This window comes from Manis javanica, chromosome X, assembly GCF_040802235.1.
Source record: "Manis javanica isolate MJ-LG chromosome X, MJ_LKY, whole genome shotgun sequence".
NCBI lineage: Eukaryota > Metazoa > Chordata > Mammalia > Pholidota > Manidae > Manis > Manis javanica.
This window is the reverse complement of record NC_133174.1, coordinates 1,187,842-1,213,922: the sequence shown is the minus strand read 5'-3', so window position 1 is coordinate 1,213,922 and position 26,081 is coordinate 1,187,842. Positions and strand designations below refer to the sequence as shown.

At 50.2% G+C, this 26,081-nt stretch overlaps 1 protein-coding gene across 3 annotated transcripts; it reads right to left on the bottom strand.

Annotated features, from left to right (window-relative positions):
- CD99 (CD99 molecule (Xg blood group)) lies at positions 1 to 25,381 on the bottom strand. Of its 3 annotated transcripts, none has more exons than XM_037013416.2 (10): positions 25,229 to 25,378; positions 14,825 to 14,857; positions 13,879 to 13,923; positions 12,550 to 12,597; positions 11,878 to 11,946; positions 8,847 to 8,891; positions 7,512 to 7,559; positions 6,120 to 6,233; positions 634 to 690; positions 1 to 477 (listed from the first exon to the last, which is right to left on the bottom strand). In XM_037013416.2, exons 1-10 carry the CDS (start codon positions 25,290 to 25,292, stop codon positions 452 to 454), a joined length of 549 nt encoding a protein of 182 aa, XP_036869311.2. In that variant the 5' UTR covers positions 25,293 to 25,378; the 3' UTR covers positions 1 to 451. The 3 variants fall into 3 exon arrangements, with proteins under 3 accessions (XP_036869311.2, XP_073083816.1, XP_036869312.2); XM_073227715.1 differs by lacking the exon at positions 25,229 to 25,378 and adding an exon at positions 20,165 to 20,240; XM_037013417.2 differs by lacking the exons at positions 1 to 477; positions 634 to 690 and adding an exon at positions 1,016 to 3,074 and having other exon boundaries at positions 25,229 to 25,381.
- Between the last annotated feature and the right edge of the window lie 700 nt (positions 25,382 to 26,081).

Here is a 26,081-nt window from a genome sequence, read left to right as displayed (position 1 = left end):
TGGTTTCTAATTTCTTTTTTATTAGTCTTATGTGAAAAAGTTCCTACCCAATGGAAGCAGTGAGGAAGCTCATGGAGTCTTACCCCACTCTGTAAAGGGTCAATGCTGGGGACGTTTTGGACGCGTTCAACAGATGTGTCATTTGTACACGGCCCAGAGTTCCAGGTCGGGGAACCTCGGTGGGGTCGACATTCAAATGCTGGGGGCTTTGTGATGGGGAGCCCTTCACGTCCCACAGGAAGCCCCCAAGGGCTATGGGGGAGATGATGGCCACTCCCTTCTGGATGCAAAACTCAAGGTTAGTCAACAGCATCAACCCAACCGGCGACGGGCAGCTCGAGATCCAAGCAGACTCCCGGTTGGAGCGAAGGCCCAGGCTGGCCGGGGCTGGCGTGGCGGGCCTGGTGATCCGGCGGGGAGCCTGCGGGGGGCCGGCTCCACGGCCCAGCTCCTATTTCTCTAGCAGAGTCCGGTGAACTGCCAAGAGGAAGGGACCCCGTTTCACAAGAACACCATAGGATGCCGCAGAAGCCATCCAACCCCACGGGCAGGGTCTGGGGCAGGCCGGCGGGTAGGGTGGGGGCAGAGGAAAGCAAATGGCAAAGAAAAGGGACGGGCAAAAGCCCGGCTCACCGGGAGGCTCGGCACTGCTGCCCGGATGGTTTTCCATGTTGAGCTCGCCTTGGTTGGCTGAAAGCAGGAACAAAATCCCAAGGGGGTAATTAAAGGGGGCAGCCTCCTGGTGATGGACCCCCTACCCTACCGGCCGCCCACCCCCAAAGCAGCATGAGTGATGCGATGCACTGGGAACCAGGCCACGGAGGACGGCCCGGTCAGGGGCATCGCAAGCTCACCAGCCCTGGGCGCTCCTGCGTCTCGGCTGCTGCGTTTCTCTCATTTCCAAATTTCTATCTGCACATTTCTCAAACACACATCAACAGAAAACACAACCACGCCCCCAAAGGTTCTCCCGGGCACACAGCACAGGCGACAGAATTCAAAACACACTTGGGAGTCACACACAAAATACATTTATTTCTCAACAGCACTGTTGCTAAGACAATGTAAGCGTTTTCCGCGTGAAAGGGACCCGCACGAGCTCTCCCCACTCACCAGCATTTGTTTTCCACCCGCAAAGCTTTAATCTTTGTGAAAATGCACCATCTTGCAACACTTTCATGAACAGCGCACAACATAATTTGCACCCAGGTCCCAGAAAAAAACGGAGCAGGGCGGGGCACAGAATGAATGCCGTCGTCTGTAAGGAGACCCCTGGGAGACTCAAAGCCTACATTTAAAAAGTAAAGAACAATGCCCACAGGGAAGAGCCCGTGAGAAGCATTACACAGCAGTGGCTGCAAACACTGGTCTTTGCATCAGCAGGATGTGGGGTGCGTGAAAAGCTCGGGTACGTGGTTAGAGAAAACTGTCGGGGCAAGAAATTCTAAATCTGCAGTGATTTCACAGGGCAAATCATCTGAACCAACCAAGAAAAAAAATGCAGGTGGCTAAGGACAAAAATATTCTAATGGGGCCATGAAACAGCCTGTCAAATCTGGCTCCGTGGGAAAAAAAAATCAAAAAAGACCATGTGGAATGAAGGGGCAGGAAGGTAAGATCCTCTGGGGCCAAAATTATCTCGGACCAATAGAAGGCATCTTAAGTTCTACATCCTCTGAACAGATATGTGCAGGGGGCAGAAGCCGGAGAACAGATTCCCTAAGATGCTCCATGGATCCTCCCAAGTCAACCTTGCAATTGAAGAGGCCAAACACGCCGGGTCTCAGGCTGTTAAAGTAATTCCCACGGGTTCCTTTCAGGGTAGGGACCATTAGCAGTTATTAGAGCAGCATTTAGAGGGTCTCTTTATGGATATAGATGCCATGACCTTGGTGGCAAAACTGGCCCTGGGGGGGACCAGGGGACTGTCTAGCAGTGCCTGATTTTGGGGGCCACAGTGACATTATTTTTAGTGGGCACAGAAGGATTTGATGGGGCTGACTGGGGCACAGGCCTCCTTTATCAGAATGCAGACACCTGTGCACATATCGTCCAAACAGCCAGAAGGTCATCCAGGTGACCTCTGTCAAGCTCCAGGGGACCCCTGGATGGTGCTGGGACTCCCCCTGTCCCCAGAAAAGGACTTTCTCATTGTGGGGCACCCAACCCTCCTCCCAATGGACCAGTCACACTAGCCCCTAAACCTGCCACTCGGTTCAGAAATCTCTACCACCCATCCCAGCCCAGGAGGGACATTACAGTCAATGCCAGCACTTCGTCAAAAGGAGAAAAGTAATTTTTATGCCCGAAAAGGTGACAGTCACATGTGGAAGGGGAATAAACATCCAGTTTAAGGGACACTCAGGCACATAAAAATTCTCAGGTGTCAACAAAAGCCGAATACCTACTACCCCTTCTCCACTGACCTTAAAATGTTTTAAATCGTGAGATTTTTATTTATTCCTAAAAATATGGATTTTTTTCTTCTCCCCCCGGGAACTGAAAGTTCCCTTCTTGGGAAAACCTGATCAGCGACCATTAGGAATTGCCTCAGGAGAAACGGAGTAAAAACACAACAAAGAAGTCCAGGGGCTGTGGCGTGACAGGGTCCCCACCTCCACCGGTGGCTTAAAGGATCAACCCTATGACCCAAAGGCGGTGGGGTTTGCCCCAGGAGGCGGCAGGGGTGGTGGTGGCCGCCCCCACCCCCTTGCCCGATCCCTGAGTCACCCGTCAATCATGAAGAACTTAAGTCAGTTAAGGAAGCTGCTCTCTCCCATGCTGTTGGGCTAATGTTTCAAAGAAAAATATCTGCGTTTCTCTTCATTTTCTGAGGCCACCTGTGCGGTTATCTAATAAACTTCTGTGCATGAAGAAGGGAGGAAACCGAGAGAATTCAAGGGATGGACTGCCGCCCGGGAGAATCGCATCCCCGTGCCATTTAGCTCGAGCGGAGACAAATGCCACAGTTTGCTTTATAAAAAGTTTGGGTCTCCGTGGGCAGACGCTGACCGGACAGCTCGATCTTGAGGCCTGCACGGGGCTTTCTGCTTGTCCCTAGACCTTCGGCTCATCTGAAACGGAAGATTGAAAAAAAGAGAAACAGAAACAAAAACAAACACAAAAAACAAAAGTAAACTTGCAACAGGTTGGTTTTAGGCGTGTGCCCACGTTCCCGGGGGTGCTACATGTTAGAAAGACGCTCAGAAGAAAAGGAGGAAGACGCGTCCAGACCCATCAGCAAAGGAAGCTAGGGGCAGAGTGGAAACTGAAATTAAGCCCGGGGACATGCCGTGAGCTCATGTCCTGAAAGCTGCCAGAAACTGCAACCGGCCAAGGATGCTGCAAACAGCGGGTGCACGTGCCTGGGAGCATCGGAAGTTAGTGGCCCGGCACACAGAGCAGCAGTGCTCACACCAACAGACAAAACGCAAGGCGAAGCTCCATCCAAGCGGGGCCGGCTCCACGTCACCCGTCCCCTGCACCAGTTTCTTGAAGACAATACGTCAAAATGCCAGATGCATGTCCACCCTGAGCCTGCGTCCAAAAACGACCTCCATGGGCCGGCATCCGTCATTTGGATGAAAAACACATGAAACTCTCAGGACTGCGAAACCCAACCTTTAGGAATAAAGGCCTGATCCATCCCTGCTCATCGGCTAGGGATATTTTTTTCATACGTCAGTTCAAACCGTAATAACGGAAAAGCTCTTACATGAATTTCTCTCGAGGCTGATGCCATGTGATTGATGTATTGCCGTGTTGGGAAAACCCACCGGCGTCTTGATGCAGATTCAAGAGCTCCCACAAACTCCACTTATAAGGACAAAGTCCTGGGAAATCACACTGTGAATGTCCCCTCTGGGAACACGAAGGTTTCTTCAAGGAGTAAGGCTGGCGGTGGCCACATCCTTTTTATCCAGTCTCCAAGCTCACAACTGTATATGGGTGAATGGGACCGTCCCAGAAATAAAACCGACCCAGCAGCCCTGCACAGACCCTGAAAGTCGTAGGATTTTTATGCACCGAGTACCCGGATTCACACTTCAGCTCTTATCTCTGTGCATAAATGCATGGAACTGCACCACATGCTAAATTCACTTTTCAGTATCAAGTGTAAATGCTGAAATGCCTACCCAGGTAGTCAGAGCGACACTCTCTCTTCTGCCCTGAAGCCTTGCTTGTTTAAACAACAATACTACCTAATTTTCTTTGTGTTCACGCTGGGCTTTTTATGACTGGACACAAAAGTCCCCAGTTCCTGGAATCAGTACATGGTTTCCCTTTTTTTGTCCTTTTCTTTGTGCATCTACATAAGCTGAAAGGCATGGTGTCCATGAAAATTAGAAAGCAAATAAAGACTTAAGGTCGCACCTAACATTCATTTGGCTCAGGAATTTAAGTTCACAGGAAATATTCTGGGGAAATGAATGTAGCCAGCTTCCCAGAAGCATAAACCCTAGACTGCCCTCAGCGAATTTTTCAACAAGGATGCATTTATTTTTGAACATTGTAAGTCCAACTACTCCTACATTGGGAGCTATTCCGTTTCCGTGCCTGCCCCACGCCTGTGACGGACAAAGCACTTCATCCAAAGAGCATAAACCCAGGGATGGGTTGGGAGGGGGAATGGCTGCTTTTCCCAATTTCTGAATCCCGTTGCCAAATCCTGGACAATGGTGAGTCTATTGAGACCCCTGAATGCTTGCTCAAGTCCCTGTACCTTGGCACACAAGTATCCCAGGGTTTCGCCGTCCCGTACCCACGGTCACAGAAACGCTTCCGACTCCAGATCTGCACTGGAGCTCAAATACACACTTGCTCTGTTTTTTTCTTCTCGGTTCAGGGTCATACTTCTTTTGGGGGCATGTCCTCCACCTTGGTCATCTGCCATTTGGGCCCCTGACGCCCAACCAAGCGGGGTTTCCCTGAGCAGATGTGAGGCACCCAGTCCCGTGTGTGAAATAAGACATAGTCAGAGACCCTGAGCATTCACGCCAACGAGAGGGACATAAGGGCAGCGGCTCGTTTGAGCCTCTGAATCCACGAGCTGTGTAGGATTTTCCATGTCAGGCTCTAAATCCTGTGTGTGGACCTAAAACTCCAGAATGATGGCAGACGAAGGGGAAACTCCAGCCCCACAATCGAACTTGGCCTCAGTCAGCACCGATGCACATCTCTGGGAATTTCCCTAGAGACCTCGGCTGGTGGTCCTTTACGTGGGTGAGAGCAGGGGCTGAATAGGAATAAAGACTGAATGTTGTAGGTAGTGTGAGACGTCCAGACCTCAGAAGGGTCTGAGGAGGTGGAGGGGGACCATCCACAGTCCACGGAACATTCCCTCAACAAACCACATCACAGCGCACCCCTCAGTAGACTTTCCAGGGTGAAGGTGGTCCAGAGATGCATGAACATTAGCCGTGTGCACGGCAGAACCTGCTGACACCCAATGGCAAATCCTATAAGACTTAGGGACTCTGCATATAAGGTTCCAAAATGCCAGATGATGGGGCTCCCATCAGTGTGTGGGAAGCGTGGCACTGTCCACGTTCTACAAATCTTATGTCCCATCCAAGAGCCTTCCCGCTACCCGTGAGGACCGACTTCTAGCAGAACTGGGACCGGCCGCCGTGTTTCCATTTGAATTCCTTCGGGTGGAGAGAACGCGGCGCCTCCCACCCCTGCAACCATAGCTCCTGTGTTAACGATGATGAAGATAATCGTGGTGGTAAACGATGAGGAATAAATCATTTCTGCAACCCTTGCTCCCTGCCGGGTGGCCCATCAGGACATTCACACTCACCTTATGGATCCTCACGAAAGCCCTATGCTGTACGGACTGCCAGCCCCCCACCCCCACTTTACTGACGGAAAGCCCAAGGACTGGACCGTCACTAATAGAAGCATTTACGCCACCGGGCGCAGAGCAGCCCTGGCAGCACAGCAATAATGTCCGATTCCAGGACTCCAGTGATTTTACCAACTACCAGCCACCTTGCACATGTTCCATGCCAACCTAGTTGTGGTTTTGTGTTAGTTTCCTTTGTTTTTGTTTAAGAAAGCACCATTTTCAAGTTAGCGAGGCACACAGGAAAGGACGCAAGCGGAGAAAACCTTACCATTTTCTTTGAAGCACAGCTTCTTTTTCTGGTAGGCAATAAAGCTAGAAATGGCTCCAGCTACGGCGACCACCACAGCCCCAATGATGCCGGGGACCACCCCAGGGGCGTCGGCTGTGGGAGGAAGCACAGGGCGCAGTCACTGGGGAGCCGTCAAGGACAGGTGACCGCGGGGCAGGTGGCAGGTGGCCCCGACCACAGGGAGAAGGTGAGGCTGGGCACCGAGACACAGGGCCCCTGGGCAACCGTGGAGGGGACCCCTCCTGGGTCTTGCCAGGTTCCCAAACACAGCCTCGCATCTGTTTGCATGATACGAGAGGCCAGCCATACTGCCCCTCCGAGGGGCACCTCCTTCCTGACCCCCAAAAGTGACATCTGGAATTGGAATTTGTTTTACTATGTGTACTGTTTCCCCCAGGAAATGGTTTTCAGGGGGACAAACCTGCTTCCTCCCCAGCCCCATGACAAGTTCATGGTCCTAACACCTGGATAAGTTGCCGGCGAGGGAACACATCTCAGAGTGGAAGTGTCCAGGTGGGGACCAGTAAGCAGCCAGCGGCCTCATGTAGCCAGATCTCAGCTCTGCATGCCTTTTGCAAAACATCAAAGCCACTGACCCTTCATAACACTCATGTGCTTTGCTACGATGGTGTTTCCATCCGCTACCAGTCATTCTCAAACTACCTCCGTCCTGTGTCTACAGTATGGTGGGTACACAGACACCGGCTCCGTGCACAAAGGACAGAGTGTCATGTGCCAACTTGACGGGGTTGGCGGATGCTTGGAGAGCTGGGAAAACATTATTTCTGGGTGTGTCCATCTGGGTGTTTCCAGGAAAGATGAACATTTGAGTCCACAGACTCAGGAAAGCAGATGGCCCTCACCAAGGCAGATAGATGTGCATCATACACACCACCGAGGGTCTGGTTAGAGTAAAATCAGGCGCTGCTGGTGGGGCTGAGCCACGCCATGGGCTCCCCTGGGTTGCCAGCTTGCAGGAGACAGACTCTGACCTTCTTAGACCCTTAAGGCAAAAGGCAATTCCTCAGAATAAATCTGTGTGTACCTATATGTACCCCACTGGTTCTGTTTCTCCGGGGGACCCTGGGTCATACACATGGTATTCCTTCTCAGGGGGCTTTGGGAGGCTGCTGAGCTGCCTGAACTGCAATGCGGGCCGTGTCAGCATCTCTGGCCGAGGACATGGAGGATGTCAACCAGCTACTTCAGCCGGGTGCTCAACATGTACGTGGCACAGAACAACCCCACTTCATGCCAGCATCTTTAGGACAACAGAGCAAAGGCTAAAGGTTATGTCTTGACTCCTGCCTTCCACCTTTTCCCAAAAGCACATTTGGGTAACCTGAGACATCAGACACCAGGTGTACATACCCTGCCCATCCTGGTCATTGCTGTGTCGGCCGCCGCTACCCCCACCGCCTGCAAGACAGGAACAGGCTTGTTGACAAACTGCATTGGGAAGATTTTTGGTGAGAGAGGTGTCGACCTACTAAGCATCCACTCCTGTGACCTTGAGATAGGAAGGAACCTTAACAGAAATAAGTCTGGCACTGATACCGCTGTTTAATATTAGGGAGCCCTTTTTCTTTCATGGGTGGGGATATCCTTGTGCTATGAATGGTATCTTCCCTCTCCCATTTCCCTGAAAACCAGGCTCAGCTCTCGACTCAAATCAGCCCCACGGTGGGCTCCAGGGGGTCCTAGGAGCTGTCCCCTCTCCCCAGCCAGGGCCCTCAAGCCCACCCAAAACACACTATAATATACTGAGAATATTCTCAGTATATATATATAAATACATATTAAAACAAACCGTATGTAAACATATACACATTTGACCCTTGAACAATGCAGGGGTTACAAGCATCAGTCCCTCACGTAGTCAAAAATCCACGTATAACGTTCGACTCCCCAAAATCTTAACTGCGAATAACCTACTATTGATCAGAAGCCTTATGATAACATAAACAACCAACACATATTTTGCATAAGTATCACATATTGTATTCTTAGAATAAAGTAAGCTAGAGAAAAGAAAATGTTTTTTTTAAAGGGTTGCCAATCTCCACAAAATTTCTGAATACTCTTATTGGAAAAAAAATCCATGTAAGTGACCTGCACCGTTCAAAACCACGTTGTTCAAGGGTCAACCATAAATATAATAAATATACACAAATATATTATAATTATTACAAACATATGTATTATCATACCTATACTTATTTACTTATGTTTAATACTGCTTTGGACCCTACACCGACCTAAGATTTTAAAGAGAGAGGTAGAAAATTTGCTTTATCAGTTGTAATGCAGGCAAGCAGGGTCATCTGTGTGAAGTCCCACCACTTCATGCTCATGACTGTGACTTCCACATGCATTAAATAATAAGAAACAGCACACACCATGAGCAACCCCGCATAGTCGCAGCAGAATCGGGTGACTGGTTAGATTAGGAGACGTTTGGTAAGGGCCGATCAGCCAGCCTCCACTCCCATGGATACCGACGGTGGTAACCAGGGACCAGCCTCTGTGGAGCAGGTCCTATGGTCCATGCCCTTGACCTGTCTGTGAACGGCAGGGTCCAAAGGTGGTTTCCAAACAGCTGTGACTTCGCTGAGGGCTAAGACTTTAGACCCTGCCTGATTCGAAACAGCAGGTGGGCAACAAGGAACAGAGAGAGGAAAAACACGGATGGAGATGTAACCATACCTCCATCTGAGGTCCCGTCAACGAGATCGGAATCCGAAAAGCCATCTAGGAGAGAAAGCACACACAGTGTCATGGGTCACACGGGAACTGTCCACAGGGTCCTGGAGTCATGGAGTGAGGAGAAACAACTTCAGAATCGAAAGCAGATGTGGGCGGACTCAACACAAGTACTACTTGATGGAAGAAATCTCAGAATATGCAACTACAACTAAACCCCCATTTATTTTAAAAACCCTAAAATAAGCCTTACCCAAAACTCACCTGTGGATCCTGTAAACAATGGCACCCACAGAAATTGAAAGTGCCTACCCATTTCTCAATGATTATAAATGAAATAATCCCATAAGGAACTATCTGATATAGAGTCATTGCACTAAGAGCGCTATTTTCCATTCTTCCCATTGTGGGTGGGTGGAGCATTTGGTCCACCCTTAGACTCTGGGAGGCCGGGTGACTCACCTTGGATAATGGGATGTTAGCAAAATGGGAGACAAATCGATAATTAAAAATGATATCTTTTGGGGGCTCGTGCCCTTGCCCCTTGAGAACGGGCTTGCACAAAGCTAGTGGAAATGTGCATGGGCTCAGGCATCCGAGCCGAGGCCACCCCAAACAAGTCACCCCCAAAGTCCCACCAGCTCAATCACAGAGGTATGACAGCCAAGCCAAGGTCAGCTAAGCCCAGCCCAGACTCATCAGATGTAACAATGTAACAACAGGCTCATCAGATGTAACAATGTAACGGACTCATCAGATGTAACAGTATAACAATAGATTTGTCAAATGCAATGATGTAACAACATACTTGTCAGATGTAACAATGCAACAAATTTTAAGACTTTTTTTAAGCCTGTGGGTTTGGGGCTGTTTTGTTAGGTAGCAATAGCTAGCTGATACACAACAAATCTAACCTATCAGTTTAATAAAATCTATCATGATTAAGGACAGTTTATTCCATGAATGCAAGGATGTATTTTAGGTAAAGGCACCCTTCACTATACCTTGTCATAGTCACAGGTTAAAAGAAAAAAAAGAAAAAGGCCACAGGCCTTGATGACAACATGCGCCTGATTAAATCGAACATTTATTCATGTTTAGGAACTAGAAATGGAAGTGAATGAGAATAGAAAGATGCTTCACGAAATGAGTATCTATTTTAAAAAATAAAGACCATTCCTTTTATTGAAAGGTGCATTTCTTTGGGCTTTAAAATTCAGGAATGACAAATGGCTGCTCTCTCCCCTCATATTTTAGGGTGTCCTGAGTTTTCTAGCCAAGGCCAAATGATGCAGAGAGAAGTAAACTGGAAAGAGGAAATATAAACATAAAATGGGGGGCACTTTAAGAAATCATTTACAAATAATATGACAGGCTTCTTTCAAAAGCCACAGAACAAAGAAAATTATTCAAAGTTAGTAAGGGTTCATCATTAAGTGGCTAGTGGGGAACAATGTACAAACCCATTTCTATATATAAACAGGAAGATAATGGACATAAAAATATATTCATATAGAAACAAATAAAAACTAGGGGAAAATTTAGAAATATATTTAAAGATTAGGAGAAAGAAGCATAAAGAGAATAGAATCCCAAGGAAAAAAGCCTATAAATGTGTCAGCGCTCTATAAATCGAATTATAGTTATAAACAATTCCAATGAAAATAGAGAGCTTTATCTTTCCCAAGAAGGGAGACAAGTAATGACAAAATGATTCTGACATTAGAAGGAAAAAAATCTATAGCCCCCCAAAAGCAGGGAAGCCATTCAAGCATAAAGGACACCAGGAGGAAAAAAGTGTATAAAGTCTGCTTATCAAAAAATACTGCTCACCTGACTCAGAAGCAAAAATTAAGTGGGAAAGAACTTCCATAATAAATGACTGACAATATGGATATCCGCAAAGAAATAAAGTAGGCTTATGAATCAGCAAGGAAATTCTGGGTCACCTTAAAATATAACGCAGAAGTGACAAACCCGCAAAAGAAAACCCGTATGTGGCTAATTGACACGCTGAATTTTTAATTTTGTTTGATTTCGGAAATGAATTTCAGAAGTAAGGACATGAAACTCTGGTAAGCGGGAAAAATATTTTACATGATCTGAGAAGGGTTTTCTGGTATAATAACAGGACTGGTGATGGTGTGAGGAAAGGGATATTTGTGCCCACGGCTGGATGGAGACAGAATAGTGGTAACAATTCTAGGAGCAAATTTTTAAAAACATGCCAAAAACTATAGCATTATTCACACACACTGACCTAAACATTCTAACTTCTAGAATAGTAAAAAAAAAAACACCAAAAAACAAAAGTGCACCATCAACTTGGGGTGTTTCATGAGTCGTTAATTCTAAAACATCAGAAGAAACGCAGTGCTCTGAAATCAGGGTTCAGCTAACAGTATAAACAGCCATCAAAAGACATACAATAAACACCGTCCAATGGCATGAGAAGACGTTTATGGAATACTCATCGCAAAAAACAATATTAATGGCAGAATGAATGAAAGATGGACCTGTTTACATAAAATCTATTTCATTTACACTGACAGACAACACTGGGGAGAGGAATCATCACAAGGTTCACAGCGGCAGAATGTGAGCGATACTTATATTCCTCTCTGTTCAAAATTAAACAAAGATGTATGCAAAAAACCTGCTCGAAAGCTAAAATTGCAAAAGCAATTCAATTCAGAGAACAGGTGTCGGGTTATTGTTGAGTCTACACGGATGCCAGAAAAAGGCAAAAACGGTTTAAAACACAATGGCTTCTCCACAAGGGAAGTACGGCAGACACCATGCACCATATCAATTCTATGTATTTGAAATCTTGCATTCATTTATTTACAAGGTCTGTAAAATCTTGGCAGTAAAATAAGCGAACTAAAAAAGTCTTTTGGAACAAAACTAACCCTGCACGCAGACTCCATGGTTACCACATACGAAGCTGGAGCTACCTGTCCTTGGCTGATGTGGGAACCCTGTACTCTTAAATACACACAGAGTGGGCCCGCAGAGCCAGTGGGGGTCTTACCGGAAGATCCAGGCTGTTTGGGGTTTGGGTTCGGTTTCGGCTTGGGGGGGTTAGGCCGTCCTGGGTCATCTGTAAAAGATACGTGTTACAATTACTGGCACTTTGCTATAAACACAACAAAACATGGGTTTGCAAACAGAAGGTCTAACCAAACAGTCAGAAACTGGTGCGTTTCTCTGCTGGGGAGACCCACCCACGGCCACTTGCCCACTTCTTTCTACCATTATCCAGCTGCAGGACTCTGTGCCTTGTATTTCCCACAGGAAGTGAAGCAGGTGTCTGGGGCAGCGACGGGGCATGTGGGGCCCCGTGTACATGGAATGTAGGGTCTCATCTCCAAATCATATTACGCCTTTCAATAAGGCATCACGAAGCATTCAACCAAGAACGTGGCTTTGTCGGAGTACAGGCGCAGGTCACATGCCCAAGAGGGCACCCCTGGTAAAGGTCACACTTACCGGGTGGTGTTCCAAAGCTGTGACAGTTTTAACCCAAAAGGCATCATATAGGACCAGAACAAGAACCCACACCACCACCACACCATTCCCTCGGTTCTCCTGGTCAAAATTCAGTTGTATGTATCTTTTAAAAGAGAGAAGGCTCTTGGAAATGAGAATAATCTGCTGTTAATAAGGAATTCAACCACCTAGGATATTGAATAGAGAGACTTACCTTGGCCTGTGTCAGAAAGGGCATCTTCTAAATCAAAGCCGCCACCATCTAAAAGGCAAAGTGGGCATTAATACCGAAGTCCTGGGTGAAACGCGGAAAGAGGTCAGTTCCTAACCCATTAAACGGTGCATCTCCACGTCCCTAAACACTTTTCTGAATACCAGCCTGACCAGCATTGCCACAGAAACAGCAAAGCCCTGAGCATGTCCATGTCATTCTCCTGTGAAGAGAATTATCGAAGACACGCTCCCCCCCAAATGAGACGAATGTATACATCCCTTACGCTTCACGGACCGAGGTGGATTTCCAACTCAGCCTGCAGGCACTTCCTGTTCTAACGCCACCTCCTGCCGAGTGGCCAGAAACTTCTGCAAGGCCCAGCCAGGGAAGGGATGGATATGTTGGCTCAGATTTGGGCTAACGGGACCTACCATGTGGTTCTAGGGACCCGGGCACGCTCCACGCGAGGATGGGACCATTCATGATGGTTCAAAGGTTGCCTTCTTAGTTTTAAGAACTCATTTCGAGCTCTGGCTACCTCCAGAGACACGTGTGTATCCGGCCAACACAAGGGTGTGAGCTATCATGAATCCTGCGTGGGAATACAGTCCACGCAAGGAGACCGTGACGGTACAGATTCAGCCAGTCATTCACAGTTACTTCTCAGCACCCTCTGCACGTCTGCACCATTCAAGGAGCCGAATGTGGATGGGCAGAAGCCAGTCGTCCACCCACTCAAGAGGTGACACCGCACAACAGTGCCCTGTTTTCAACCAGACCTATTAAGCTGTGAAATACAAACATGAACCGTGGTGAGACGTCCATAACCCTGGCATCCGTGTCCCTCTGGGCGGGTGACCGACGATGCATCTGACCCTTGAACAATTCCATCATTTGTCCCTGACTCCTGACTATAATTTTTAAGCACTCTGTAATGAAAACCAGCTCGCGCACCCTAGAGGCTGAGATCTGAGTATGCTCTGGGATGGTACAAGCATCTCGGCCCCGAAAATGGCTTCTCCTAAGAAATAAACATCCAAAATGAGAGTCTCAGGTGCTCAGAGTCGAAGCACCCAGAGGTGCTGTCCCAACGTCCCCAAAACACATCACAGAACCGTTGGCGTCCACTGTCCTACACCAATTACGGGACGCCAAGGTGTCCCATCACAACAGAATGCAAGTATTGAGCAGACTCTGCCCAGAGCCCCTGAATCACGCATCTACCCGGCTGCTGACGTCCCGTCCGGCTCTCAGGGACCCGGGGCCCCCTCCGCACCCCAGCAGTGACATCCCCATCCCCTGCACATACCAGGAACATTTGCTTCTTACCGGCAGAAGGTTTTTTGGGGACTGGAGTGGATTTCGGGGCATTATCTGAAGAGAAAAGACATTTTAGTCAGTAAAACGTGAACTGGGACATGGAGTCAATTCTCAAAGGCGTTCCATTTATTTGGAAAAAGAAGGTGGAGGTCGTCTGCCACACCCCCTTTCCGGAAAGCTCTCACGGTGGCCCAGGCTGTTGCGAACAGCCCAACCCACGGTTTGGACTCAAGCCTTTTCCACAGCCCACAAGAGTTATGAAGGTGTCCTGAACTGCATAACATGCCCCCTAAATTCACATCCACTCCGTGAACCTCACCTGCAAACAGGGTCTCTGCAGACAGCAGTCTGTGCTTTAAGATGAGTTCCTAGCAGATGAGGGCACACCCTTACAGGACAAGGGCCTCCATAAAAAGGAAATGTGGCTACACACAGGGACCGACACGCAGGGACGTGGCGTGCAAAGACAGACACCACCAGCAAAGGCGTGGGGCACCTCGGAACGTCAGCACGCCCACCGGGGACAGTCCCTCTCAAGTGCCTTATATACACCTGACCCTTGGACGATGCAGGTTCAAACTATACGGGTCCACTTACACGTGGATTTTTTCAATAAGTATATTGGGAAATTTTGTGCAGGTTTGCAACCATTTCAAGAAACCTTTGCTTTCCTCTAGGTTGCTTTATTGTAAGGATACAAATCTATCATACATATAAATGGCAAAATATGCATTAATTGACTGTTTATGTTTTCCACAGGGCTTCCGGTCAGTCATAGGCTATTAGTAGTTAAGTTTTTTTTTGGGTGTGGGGTTCAAAAGTTATATGAGGATTTTCAGCTGTGTTGGGAAGCAACTGTCAGTGTGCTTAGCCCCTGCGTTTTCCAACTATATGTTTACTATTGTTTAAATAAAACGTTCATCGTACTTAAAAAAATGATGTCCCTGTGACTCACCAGGCAAGGCATCCAATAAATTAAAATCTTCATCTACGAGAAAAAAGAGCCCAGTTAGAAATACAAGTACATTTGAAAATGAAGAAAACAATTTTTTCAAAGGGGCATATTTTTCTGGGTCTTGCGATGTTTGGGGTATCCAACAGCATGTCAAAAATGTGTCCTGGGTTTTGAATTCTCTCTCTGTTCAAACAATCACTTTCATGCCTCAAAGTAAGAAAACGTTAGGCTATGTTGGAAACAATTGATGAATTTAGGGAAACATGGGAAATGTGCCCATGCATTCTTCTTAAAAAGTAGATCCTCTGACATCAGGAATAATTTCCAATCCATGATGGAAACAGCATGGAGAGAAAAATGCCTCTTGTTAGCAACTTCTCTGTAATTGCACAAAATACACTCCTTGTAAAAAACACTAGATGTCCCAGAAAAACACATAAATTCTTTTTAATCTCCTGCGATACCAGCAAACAGGGAAACCCCAGGCCTTCTGCCCTGCGGCTGCCATTTTTGGCAACAATTTCACACTATTTCTATGTGGCCATTTTATATTAGAATAGAAATAAAATGTAAGTATTTATAATATCAAATTCAACTCTGTAAGTTATAACTTATACATAGAGTTTATGAATTATATAAGTAACTATGTATAGCAATGAGATAGAAATGTTATAGAGATTCAGGAAGGATATTTACTGTAACAAATCTAGAAATTGCACAGTTAATATAATGATAAATTATGTCATTTATAATATACACACAGAGCTTATAAATCATATAAACACAAGTAAATACATTAGAAATGAATTCTAGGAATAAAATTAGAATAATCTTAAGCTATATTTATAAGAATGAGTGCAGTTATAAATTACATAACTTATACAAGCTGTAACTTATATAAATACAGGTATAAATGAAGTACGTGTGGGTAATTCTAGGCCAGCACCCAGGGCCCTGGAGACAGGACATGTGTAGTCAGGCCCACGTCTCTTCAGAGACGTGGGGCGATATGCAATGGTAAGCGGTGTTGCAATTTATTTCATTGTTAAACATTGGAAACATTGTATTTTTCTGTAGCTAGGGATGAATTACTTCGAAATGCCCTTTCTGTACTCTGGGGGGAGGTGGGGAGTCGCTCTGAGCTCCGTCAGGTTTTGGAAAACCCCCCCGGGGAATGTAGTGAAATGTCAAGGGGCTTTGGGGACACACCTTCTGGGCTCTCCCCACCCAGAGACTCTGATGGACTGGCTTGAGGCCAGGTCTCTGACTCCCCCTTCCTATCAAGCCCCCAGGTCACGCTGGCCCCGCTGGCCCAGGACCCTCGCCCCCTCACCCCTGCTGCAGGGTGCTGGTTTCAGGACCCCAATGAATCCAATCTTGCTCCATCGGGAAACCGAGGCACTGCTCCCCAAAAGTCAAGCTCCAGAACCCAACTTAAAGCCCAACTCTGCCTCCAGCCACCTCCCCGGCTATGGTTCTTCCTTTAAAGAGGTCACCAACCCACCCATTCTGTCTGGCCTGAAATGACCCATTGCCGGTCCCAAACTTTACCAGGCCACGGAGCCCACTGTGGGTCTGGAACCTGGCCCGAGGCTCAGACACCGGCTGGACGGTTCTGTTTACTAATTACTCTGATGTCCCTTATCGGTGGTACTTAGGTTTTGTAAAGCTGCAGGAATACCAAACGAGCTAATATTTAGTCACTGGCTCCCGGGGGAATTAGCAGGTTATCCCGGTGGCCTCAGGTCACATTTTCACCAGCCAATGAACACATAACCGTGTTTTACGTGCGTTTCTATTGAAAGGCAGTTTATTGTCTCTGCGCTGTGGGGGTCCGGGCCAACAGCACCCTGCCCAGCGCCCGCACAACAGACACTCCCGTAACCCTCTTTATCTTCTCCGTAGGGCACACACCACCCTTCTTGCACGGAGGAGCCAGGAACTGCTGCAAACAGCAGGGTCACACACAGAAAGCACAAAAACGCAAAAACATCACACAACCACACAAAGGACACTTGTGGACAGCTGCAGAGCCGAAAGGCCATTCACACTTCTTGCCGCTATGTGAACACAGACAGTAGTGAATAATGAACTTCTTAAAAATTTTAGCGAGTCAGTGAATGCGCAAACACGGAATCCGTGCATACCGAGACTAGACGGTACTTTCATTCAAAGCCAAGCACACAGTACCCGTGGCATCCAAGTGGTGTCACTGGGTATCCCCTGAAAATTTGAAATCCCCCCTAGCATGTTTCAGATGAGTTTTGAGGCCCCGGGAGTCACACAGTTTGACCATCTAGGGTTTTTGTTCAGATCCTCAACTTGCCATAAATGCCAATCCTTTCTTTCCATACCAGGAAAATTCCTATTCATGCCTCCAAGCCCTGAGAAAATGCTGCCTTCTCTGAGAAGCCATCTGTCATCCTTCCAGGCCAGAATGAAGCTGAGATTTCTTCTCCCAGGCACCAGGGTTTGCAGGCCTATCCACATGATGCCGGCGTGTGGCCAGCTCTGCAAACGCCTGCTATGGATTCTTCATCTCAAACCCTGTCGCCTGGACCCAGCCTCTGCCAACAGCCTGGGGCACCGTGGCCCCTGCTCCCCTTTACAACACTGCACCAAAACGGACACCCTGCTTGTGCAGCTCCAGGCGGAGGAGAGAGGATGACAACCCGGCATGTCTTCTCTGGGCCCCCAGGAAACAGCATGGAGAACACAGGCACTGCTGAGAATTCAACCTATGCTGGCTGGAGGCACACGTGAGGGCACCAGGGACTAGTGTGGGGGTGGGCGGGGAGATGGGAGGCCGGGCGGATATGCGGATGTATGGATGGACAGGTAGCAGAAAGACATACTCTCTGTCTATAGTGAACATGGATAAAAGATGGTTAAAGATAGATCCTAAATATAATAAATGATGGAGAATAGGTAAAACAGGAGTGGGTGGATGGGTGGCTGTCTGGCTGTCTGGCTGGATGGGTGGATGGGTGGATGGGTGGGTGGATGGATGGACGGATGGATGTGTGGGTGGGTGGGTGGGTGGATGAATGGATGGATGGATAGATAGATGGGTAGATGGATGGAGGGATGGATGGAGGGATGGATGGGTGGGCGGGGAGGTAAGTGGATGGATGGATGATGGATGGGTGGGTGGGTGGCTGGGTGGATAGATGGAAAGATGGATGGATGGGTGAATGGACGGAAGGGAAGAAGGGAGGAAGGTTGATTGATAGATGGACAGATGGGTGAGGAAATAATGATACACAGATGGCTGGCTGGCTGCCTGGCTGGCTGGCTGGAGTAATGATACCTGGTCAGATGGACGGACGGGCGGGTGGATGGACTGACGGGCAGGAGGACCGAGCACGGAAGCCATAAGGAGTTGGAGAGGCCCGAGTGACCGGCCTTGGGTAAGTCTGCCAGCAGGATGCAGCGCACTTCTCCTCCACATGGAGTTGAGTTCCCATACAGAACACCCCCCCGCCATGCCATGTTCCCGTTACAGGCAGGCAGCCCCCCCGGAGAACTCGGTGCTGTGTACACATGCCAACTGCCAACACCTGAGCCCCGTGGCCCCCGAGCCCAGGCTTTGCCATCCCGCATGCATCAGACGTCACAGGGAGGCCTGGGCCAGAGCTGTGGGCCAAGAACCTGGAGGCCACGAAGGGTTAGTAGGCAGGTCTGCACTGGGAGCCGTCATCCAGACATCAGCACAGAGCAGGGTGAGAGGCAGGCGGATGAAACGTGCGGAGCCTGGGCAGCTTCTTTGCCCGCACATTGGACAACTGGTTTAACATAAGTGGTTTCCTCTTGGCAATCCAATGTATGTGATCTTGTACATTTAAAAAAAAAAAAAAGACGTATTCTGAGAGAAGTCCTGAGACCTTGAAAGTGTCCGAGGAGTCCAGGGAAGAAACTAATTAAGAGCTCTTGCACTCAACCCAAAAATATGTCAGGGGTGTGGGTCTCGGAAAAACAAACAAAAAAAGCAGAAGTGGAAAAAAGGAGCATGGGCGGAGAAGAGCAAAAGATGAAACCGACAGGATTTGCTAACAGATGGGACGTAGGAGGATGGAGTTGGTGGGAGTGAAGGGCGAGTCTTCCGTCTTTGGTCTGGGCAAATGGCCATATCACAAAAGATAGGGCTGAAGGAGGACATGCAGGCGTGGGAGAAAATACCGAGAAATGCTCCAAATAAGGAGCCCTGGAGACACGGGGGTTGTAGCCCAATAGACCTGACTGAGCCGCTGTCATCTACATATGGCTAACCTGGAGAGAGATTTGGGAGGGGAACCCCCGGGGGAGCCAGGAATGGCATCCCAACAGGTAGACAGGGAGGCTTTCTGCTGCAGCAGGATGTGGGGTGGAACCCACACTCCAGATAAGGTTAATCTTCCTGTCAATCCCACTCCCTGGTTCCTTCCCAACTTTGTGCCAGCTCCTTATCCTTTCGGAACATGGACATGGCAAGCCTGGTGACATGATTAGCTGCTGAGGTCCTTCTGACTTCAGAGCAATAACATAACGTACACCCGCAACCGGAGGCCACTCAAGAGAAGCCGCTGCATCTCTCCCTCTTTTCTATCTATGTATCTATCTATCCATCATCTATGTTCTATGTACCATCTACCTACATACCTATCTATGTATGTATATTTATCTTTTATCTATCCACCTACATTACCCTATCATCTCCCAACTATCGATCAATCTTCTATCCATCCATCCATCCATCCATCCATCCATATCCATCATGTCATCTACTTATCCATCAATCATTCACGCTATTCATCAAGTGTCCCCTCACTCCAGCCAGGTCCCTAATCCTTAGACAGGTTCTTTGGCAGGGAGGGCCAGCTGTCACTTCTCACGCAGCCTGCATGCTGCAGAAACAGCCGTCCATACCCATGTCCACTCACTCTGAGCCCCTCAAAACCCTCTCCTCTTCTACACATGGCACATTAAACACCTAACAGCTCTCCTTGTCTCTGGTGAGATACACCTGCTGCTGAATTGTGGCAAATAGCACTGCTTTTCTTCACATTTAGAATGGAACCCACGCCTTCTGTAAAAGAAGATCTCTAACAGCACACGCTGACTGGCGATATTTGGGTTCTTTGCATAGTTTGTGCAAAATCTTTATGCCCCCAAATCCATCTGTCCCCAAAGACATCATCTTTTTATTCTTTGTCCATCAACAACCTCAGTGCATTGTGTTCTATGCAATCGCATGCACCTTCCGTCTGCATCCCGTATGGACCCACGTTTGCCAGCGAGGCATCCGACAAGAATAGGGAGAATGTGGTGTGAAGAAACCAACAGATTGGTGGGTTTGCCTACCTGGATTTGCTACCAGGTTTGCTATCCCAGGATGAGTAATACCTTCCGAGCACCGGAACATAGCAGCCGGGCACCTCTGCTACCTTCTGAAGAGTGGTTACCTACCATAAGGAATTAAAATTCATTGTCTTTTGCAAAACCCACCTTGGAGTAATCACTTTGTTCTTTGAGACGCTGCTGATCAACTGCAACTTTAAGGTGGCTCCCCAAAACGAAGGGATCCTAGCAACCCTTCAATAGTGAGAAAGCAAAGTGATTTAGGACGCTGAGATCTGCAACGGGCTACTGAGTCTTCTGACTGCCATCCGTGGTAACCAAGGCAGTTTCTATCCCTGGCCAGTCCATCCAGGGTGGACAGGAATGAGAAAAAACAAAACAAAACAAAACAAAACAAAAAAACCTCATGGATGCTTACTCAGCAAGGCTTGTAGGGGAACACGCTGTCTTCTCATCTATTCCCAACAGATGCTGCTGGCCACGCACGGAATTCACGGCCCAGCCACGGGTGCCAACCTGCCATTCTGACAAACACTGGTTTGAAAGCTTGTGTCTGACTCTGGGGAGAGGGAACAGGAAATCTCTGGTTTCCTGTTTAGGGCATTCTTTTAAAATAATACCACCAGCAAGACCACACAAGGGATGGTGGCAACCGTGAGTCATCCTAAAACAAAGCCAAAACACGCCTGTGTGCAAGCTCCCAGAACTGGTATAAGAACAGAGCCAGGAGTTAAGAACGAGAAATTCAAGAAAAGGAAACCCTCTGCCTCTAGAGATGTGAAAAATGCCACGAATTAGCTAAACACAAATAGGAATGTTGGTGAGTCACCGCCTTTCACGAAGAGATGGGCAGAAATGGAAAAGAACATGACAAGTCGTAGGATGTCCCGTGACAAAAAGTAACATGGCAACAGTAAGCAGGGTCACCCACTTTGGTCTCCCACACCCCCCCCCCACCCACACACCAATCCCCCCAGGAGGGAGACGCAACAGAACGCTCACATTGCCAACGGTCACGGAAACACGTTCTGTGCATCCTAAGAGTTAAGGGTGATTTTGTCTAATGGGTGTTTGCATTGCAAGGTTTAAAGGGGAATAAAAACTCAAACGAAGACTCTCCATGGAAAATATGGGGAGAAACTTCTCTTCTCTGCTCTCTTTCAGAATTTCTGAAATTCCTTTTCAAACGTACGTACATCTTTTTAACGGCTAAATGAGCACCTCCACTTAGGGTCACAAACACCTGAAATCTCTCTGTGTCTCTGCAATGCCTGGCATGCACAGCACATTCTGGTTTTATGCTTACTCAATAATAACACCACTTCCTTTCCTTTCTGCCTTTGTGGCGAAGCTCTGTGGGATGGGGGAAGACTGTGTGTTTGATTATAAAGCCCCAACACCACCTGTTCTGCTCCACGCAGGACTTTGCAGTAAATAACACCAGCACACGAGTTTGAATGTCTTGTTTCTTTAAGGTCCACGTTGATTAGAATGCTTGCTGGAAGTTCATTTTTAAGCAGGGGTAACCCTCTGAGGTTTGGAAAATGCATCTCAGTCTGCAGAATGTATTTCCCAAACCACTGTAGGCTCCCAAAAGGTCTTGGGGGAGATGTCTCCATACACACAGACTCTGTTACCCATCACGAGGACTGGCAAAGATCACAGAGCCAGGGCTGCAGATTTCGCATGCAGCAGACATCCAAGAGTAACAGGCCACACAGCGGGGTTCTGGGGGCATGTCGCGTACACAATGTGTGCTCCGAACCCCGTGAGGGCTGGCCCCAGGAAAGGCACGCCTCTAACTATGTGAGCATCTGAATCATTCGGTGCGGAGCAAGAAGGCTCTGTGATTTTGAGCCCCTTAAGAGGCATCCGTCTGACTTCTCACCCTGTTCAGAAGTCATAAAAAACATGTGATTCTTTTCACTTAAAACAACCATCGTGATTGGAAACTCCCCATGGGAATGAATGACACCATCTCCACGTGGGTGGGGCCCCAGTCTTCTGGGGGGCTGGGGAGGCAGGGGTTGGAATAAACTGGAAAACATTCCAGATATCGTGGATGACATGCCACCGTGCCTCCCAAAGGTGGACGGGGTCACAGGCCTCTATTAACTACATTCTTCTCTCCGGGGGGCGCATGCACCTCGCACGTCATCTAGATCAAGAAACTTACCTGTCCCTGCACTCCAACATCGAGTATTTTAATATCTCCAGATGCAAAAAAAGGTGTTAAGGCATCACAAACAGAGTGGAGGAAAAGCCAAGACACCAACGTAAAGGAGATGAATTAGCTTTTATCAGAGCCAAATGCGCAGGCGGCCAGGACGATGAGAAGCATTTCCTCCGCAGGGGAGGCTGAGACAGACACCCACGGGGCAGAGCCAAAAGGCATCAGCGCACTTGAGAAATGATGCCCACACTTTCTGGGTGGAGGGAGGAAGTGAGGGAATCGCAGGGAGACCTCGGACTGCCTGGGCAGTGTGGGTTTAGGATGCCCAGAATCCGCACCCGGGAACAGAGCTGCCTTTGTGGTGAGGAAGTGTGGGGTCACGGATTCAGATCCATCTCGGACCCACTACACACCGGCTCCTTGCTGAGCTCACCCTGACGACCAGCTTCTTTCAGAGTCTGGGATGTGGTTACCCTAAGCCTAGGAAGAACCCTGCGTGGTCACGCCCCAGCCATCAACACAATCTTGAATTCTAACACCCAGGACACCAGGGTTCATCAGCCTCCGCCATACCCACGACAGGTGGGGCTGAATCACTTTCTGGGGTGGGGCGTCCTGGGCACTGTGTGCACTCAGCAGTATCCGTGGCCTCCTCCATGCCCTAAGCTTCTGAGTGGAAACCACATGTCCCCAGGCACTTCCAAGGGCCCCCTGCTCTACAACAAATTCAAGTCATATTTCTTTGTGGGGCCTCCCCGGCCCCCATCCTCACTGTCCCACAGGCACTGCTGGGTCCCTGGGTCCCAAGGACTCTGAAGTCAGGCCAGTGCTTTGAGCACCTCGGTGAAGACGGGGCCCCTGGCTTTTGTAGCCAGAGGGCAAAGTAGGCCCCCTGCAGTGCTGTGACCTTCAGCAACTGGAATGCCAACTCCCCCGACAAAAACACACGGGCATGGTTGGAGCAGCCCTTTCCTGCCGCCGGCCCCAGAAGGATCGGCAGGGAAGGAAGGGGGGCAAGGGGCCCTCAAGACCACACTCTAAGGCTCAGTCCTTCCTCTGCTCTTGTGAACCCAAGTCAGCTCCCCACGCCAACGTGCGCCCCCCTGCTCCGCACACCCACCGCACCCACCCCTGTGCCCCTAAATCATCACCAGCAGCTCACCAGAGTACCAATGATCTTGGAGTTGCTGGGTACTCTCTGAACACCATTCAGGCAATCCTGGGCTAGCGATGCTATGAGTGTCTCTAAAAATTACAAAATGAACTGTTTGGGTCACAAAGAATATAAGGCTGCCCCGACGGGTGCAGGTCGGCAGGCAAAACATTACTAGGGAACCAGTCAAACCCCAGACACGCCCTCACACCCGACGACTGACCACCTTGCCCCACTGCAATCTCGCATTACGGGACTGTCACCATTCCCCTGTCCCTGTGTCCTACTAACCTGCTCTCCTCCCCCATGCACGGTACATTCTCCCCCCACCAGAAACTTTTAATTCATTTCCCGGTGTCCCAGCACACAGAGGTGCTTGGTAAAGAATGAATCAGGGGAGAATTAGTACATGATGAAAACACTCTGTGGGTAGGTCTCCTTCCAAGAAATACAGCAGCTTAGAAAAAATAAAGAAAGAAAACGCCAAACACCCCAGGATGAAATCCTGCCCCTGCAGCATCCAGGTGGGAATGATAAGGACACGGAGTCACCTGATGCTAAACAGGAAGCCAAGTTCAGGGCCTCCCCTGCAAGCTGGAAGCTTGCAAGATACCCGTCACGGGCCACCCTCAATTTTCTCTAAAGTCAGCCACAGAAAGCACCATTTCTAAGGTACACGCAGTGAAATCCATTAGCAAATGCACCCCCCACAAAAGCCAGGAGCCCGGGACGCACAACCCAGCCCCTTGGTGCTGAGCTAAGTTGCCAACAGAAGGAAAGGCGCCCCCGCACAAACCGGGCCTTCCGTCCAGTCTCTCGTTCCTAAAACGTGTCCACTCCCCCGTGGGACCAGTCCTGAAAAGTGCACACGAACCAGGAAACCACCTTTCACTGGGGGTGAGCTGTTGGCACCACGCGCAGCATGATCCCCACTTTCCTTTTAAAAAGGGGGAGACCACAAACAGGGCCGGTTCGGTGGGGGTCATGAGGCGGGGCGGGGGTGGGGGCGTTCCTTCTCTGAACACTTTCTGGGGTTTATGCATTAGCTCCTGGGGCCCCGAGCATCTGCTGAGAATGCGTTGCTTTCCAGCAGCCCCGAGGCACGGATACAGTTTTGCGTCGTTTCCAGGGAGCCAAGTGTTTCCTGACTCTTCCCGCGCCCTCCCCCAGTTTGCAGGCTCTCCAGCCGAGGCCAAATTTAGGCCGGGGACGCAGGGCGTGGCTCCCCGCGTCCAGACCGAGCGGCGGGGCGGGAGCGCGCTCGGGAGTGCACCCGGGGGGGCGCGGGGGGCGCACAGGGCCCGAGCCCCGGGGCGAGGGCGCGGGGTGGGGGCGTCCGGAGCCCCGAGAAAGTTACCCGCGTGGGGACATCCTGCCCGCCGCGGCCGCAGCCCCCCGAAACGTCAGGCTGTGACTCTGCCAACGAGCGCTGAGTTCCAACAGGCCCAGGAAGAAAGTTGGCAGAAAGAGCGCAGCCGCCTCCCCGGGGCGTTGGCTGCCCGCGGGCACAGCGCGTTCCTGCCCGGCGGGGAGGGAGGCCCGGGGGTGCCCCCTGACGTGCCCCCAACCCACTGGACGTGTCCCCCCCACTGGCCGCTCCCACCGAGGCGCCCCCCGCTCCAGCTGCGCGTTCCAAGCACGCCCCCCGCCCACAGCGCGCCCCCAGGCACGCGTCCCCAGCACCCCGCGCGCCCCGTGGCCCTCCCCGGCGTCGCACCCCCGGGCGCCCCCAGTCGCTCACCCTGGGCGGGCACCAGCGAGCCGAGCAGGCCGAGCAGCAGGGCGAGGACGGCCCAGCGCGCCATGCTGCGCCCGGCGCCGCGCAGGGACGGTCCCGGGAGTGGCGCGCGCGGCCTGCGGCGGTGGGAGGTGCCCGGGGCGGGGTGGGGCGGGGCGTGCGGAGGGGCCGGGAGGCTGGGGGCCCCTGTCGCCCCGCCCCCCCCGATTCGGCGAGACCCGGGGAGGGCGAGGGTGGGGAGCGCGCGTCTCCCGGATGGGCGCTAGTGGGGCCCCTCCCTTCTCGGAAACTGGGCGTCCCCGACCCGGGGACGTGCAGAGGGGAGCAAGTGAAACACCCCTCCGCGCTGCGGAAGGTAAGGGGCCCCCTGTCTGCCCCAAGAGGAGGAGCAGGGTGGGCCCGAAAGGAGCCAGTGAAACGCCCTCCCTTCTCCCGAAAGAGGGGCCCTCCACCCGCCCCCAACAACCCCAGGACGCCCCGAAAGCAGCAAGTGAAAGCCCCACCCTCCCTCTGGAGAGGGGGTGCGCCCCACCCCATGCGCCCTTTCCACCTCCCTGTAGCGGGGGTGCTCCAGGGCGGCCTCTCCGGGAAGCAGGGACACCCCCTCTCTTGTCAGGACGGTGGGAGACCCCTCCATGTCTCCAGCGCCCCGATGGGAACCCCCCCCAGAGGGCCACGAGGGGGCGCAAAGTGAAGCACAGTGTGGATGTCCTGCGCTCCTAGGACCCCGGTTCCGCCTGGGAAGAGAGCAAAGTACAGCCCGCGCCAAGTGCACGCTGCTGGCGCCTCCGCAGCGCCCCCTGGAGCCCGGGGCGCCGGCAGGGGGGCCTCCCGTTTCCAAACCGGGCTCGGGGGG

Bases quoted from the DNA above. Each gene is read 5' to 3' on its own strand.
- CD99 (XM_037013416.2), bottom strand. From the start codon at position 25,292: ATGGCGCGCTGGGCCGTCCTCGCCCTGCTGCTCGGCCTGCTCGGCTCG. The intron at 14,858-25,228 runs GTGAGCGACTGG...TTTTTCTCGTAG, and splicing joins CTCGCTGGTGCCCGCCCAGG to ATGAAGATTTTAATTTATTG. The intron at 13,924-14,824 runs GTGAGTCACAGG...TTTTCTCTTCAG, and splicing joins TTTATTGGATGCCTTGCCTG to ATAATGCCCCGAAATCCACT.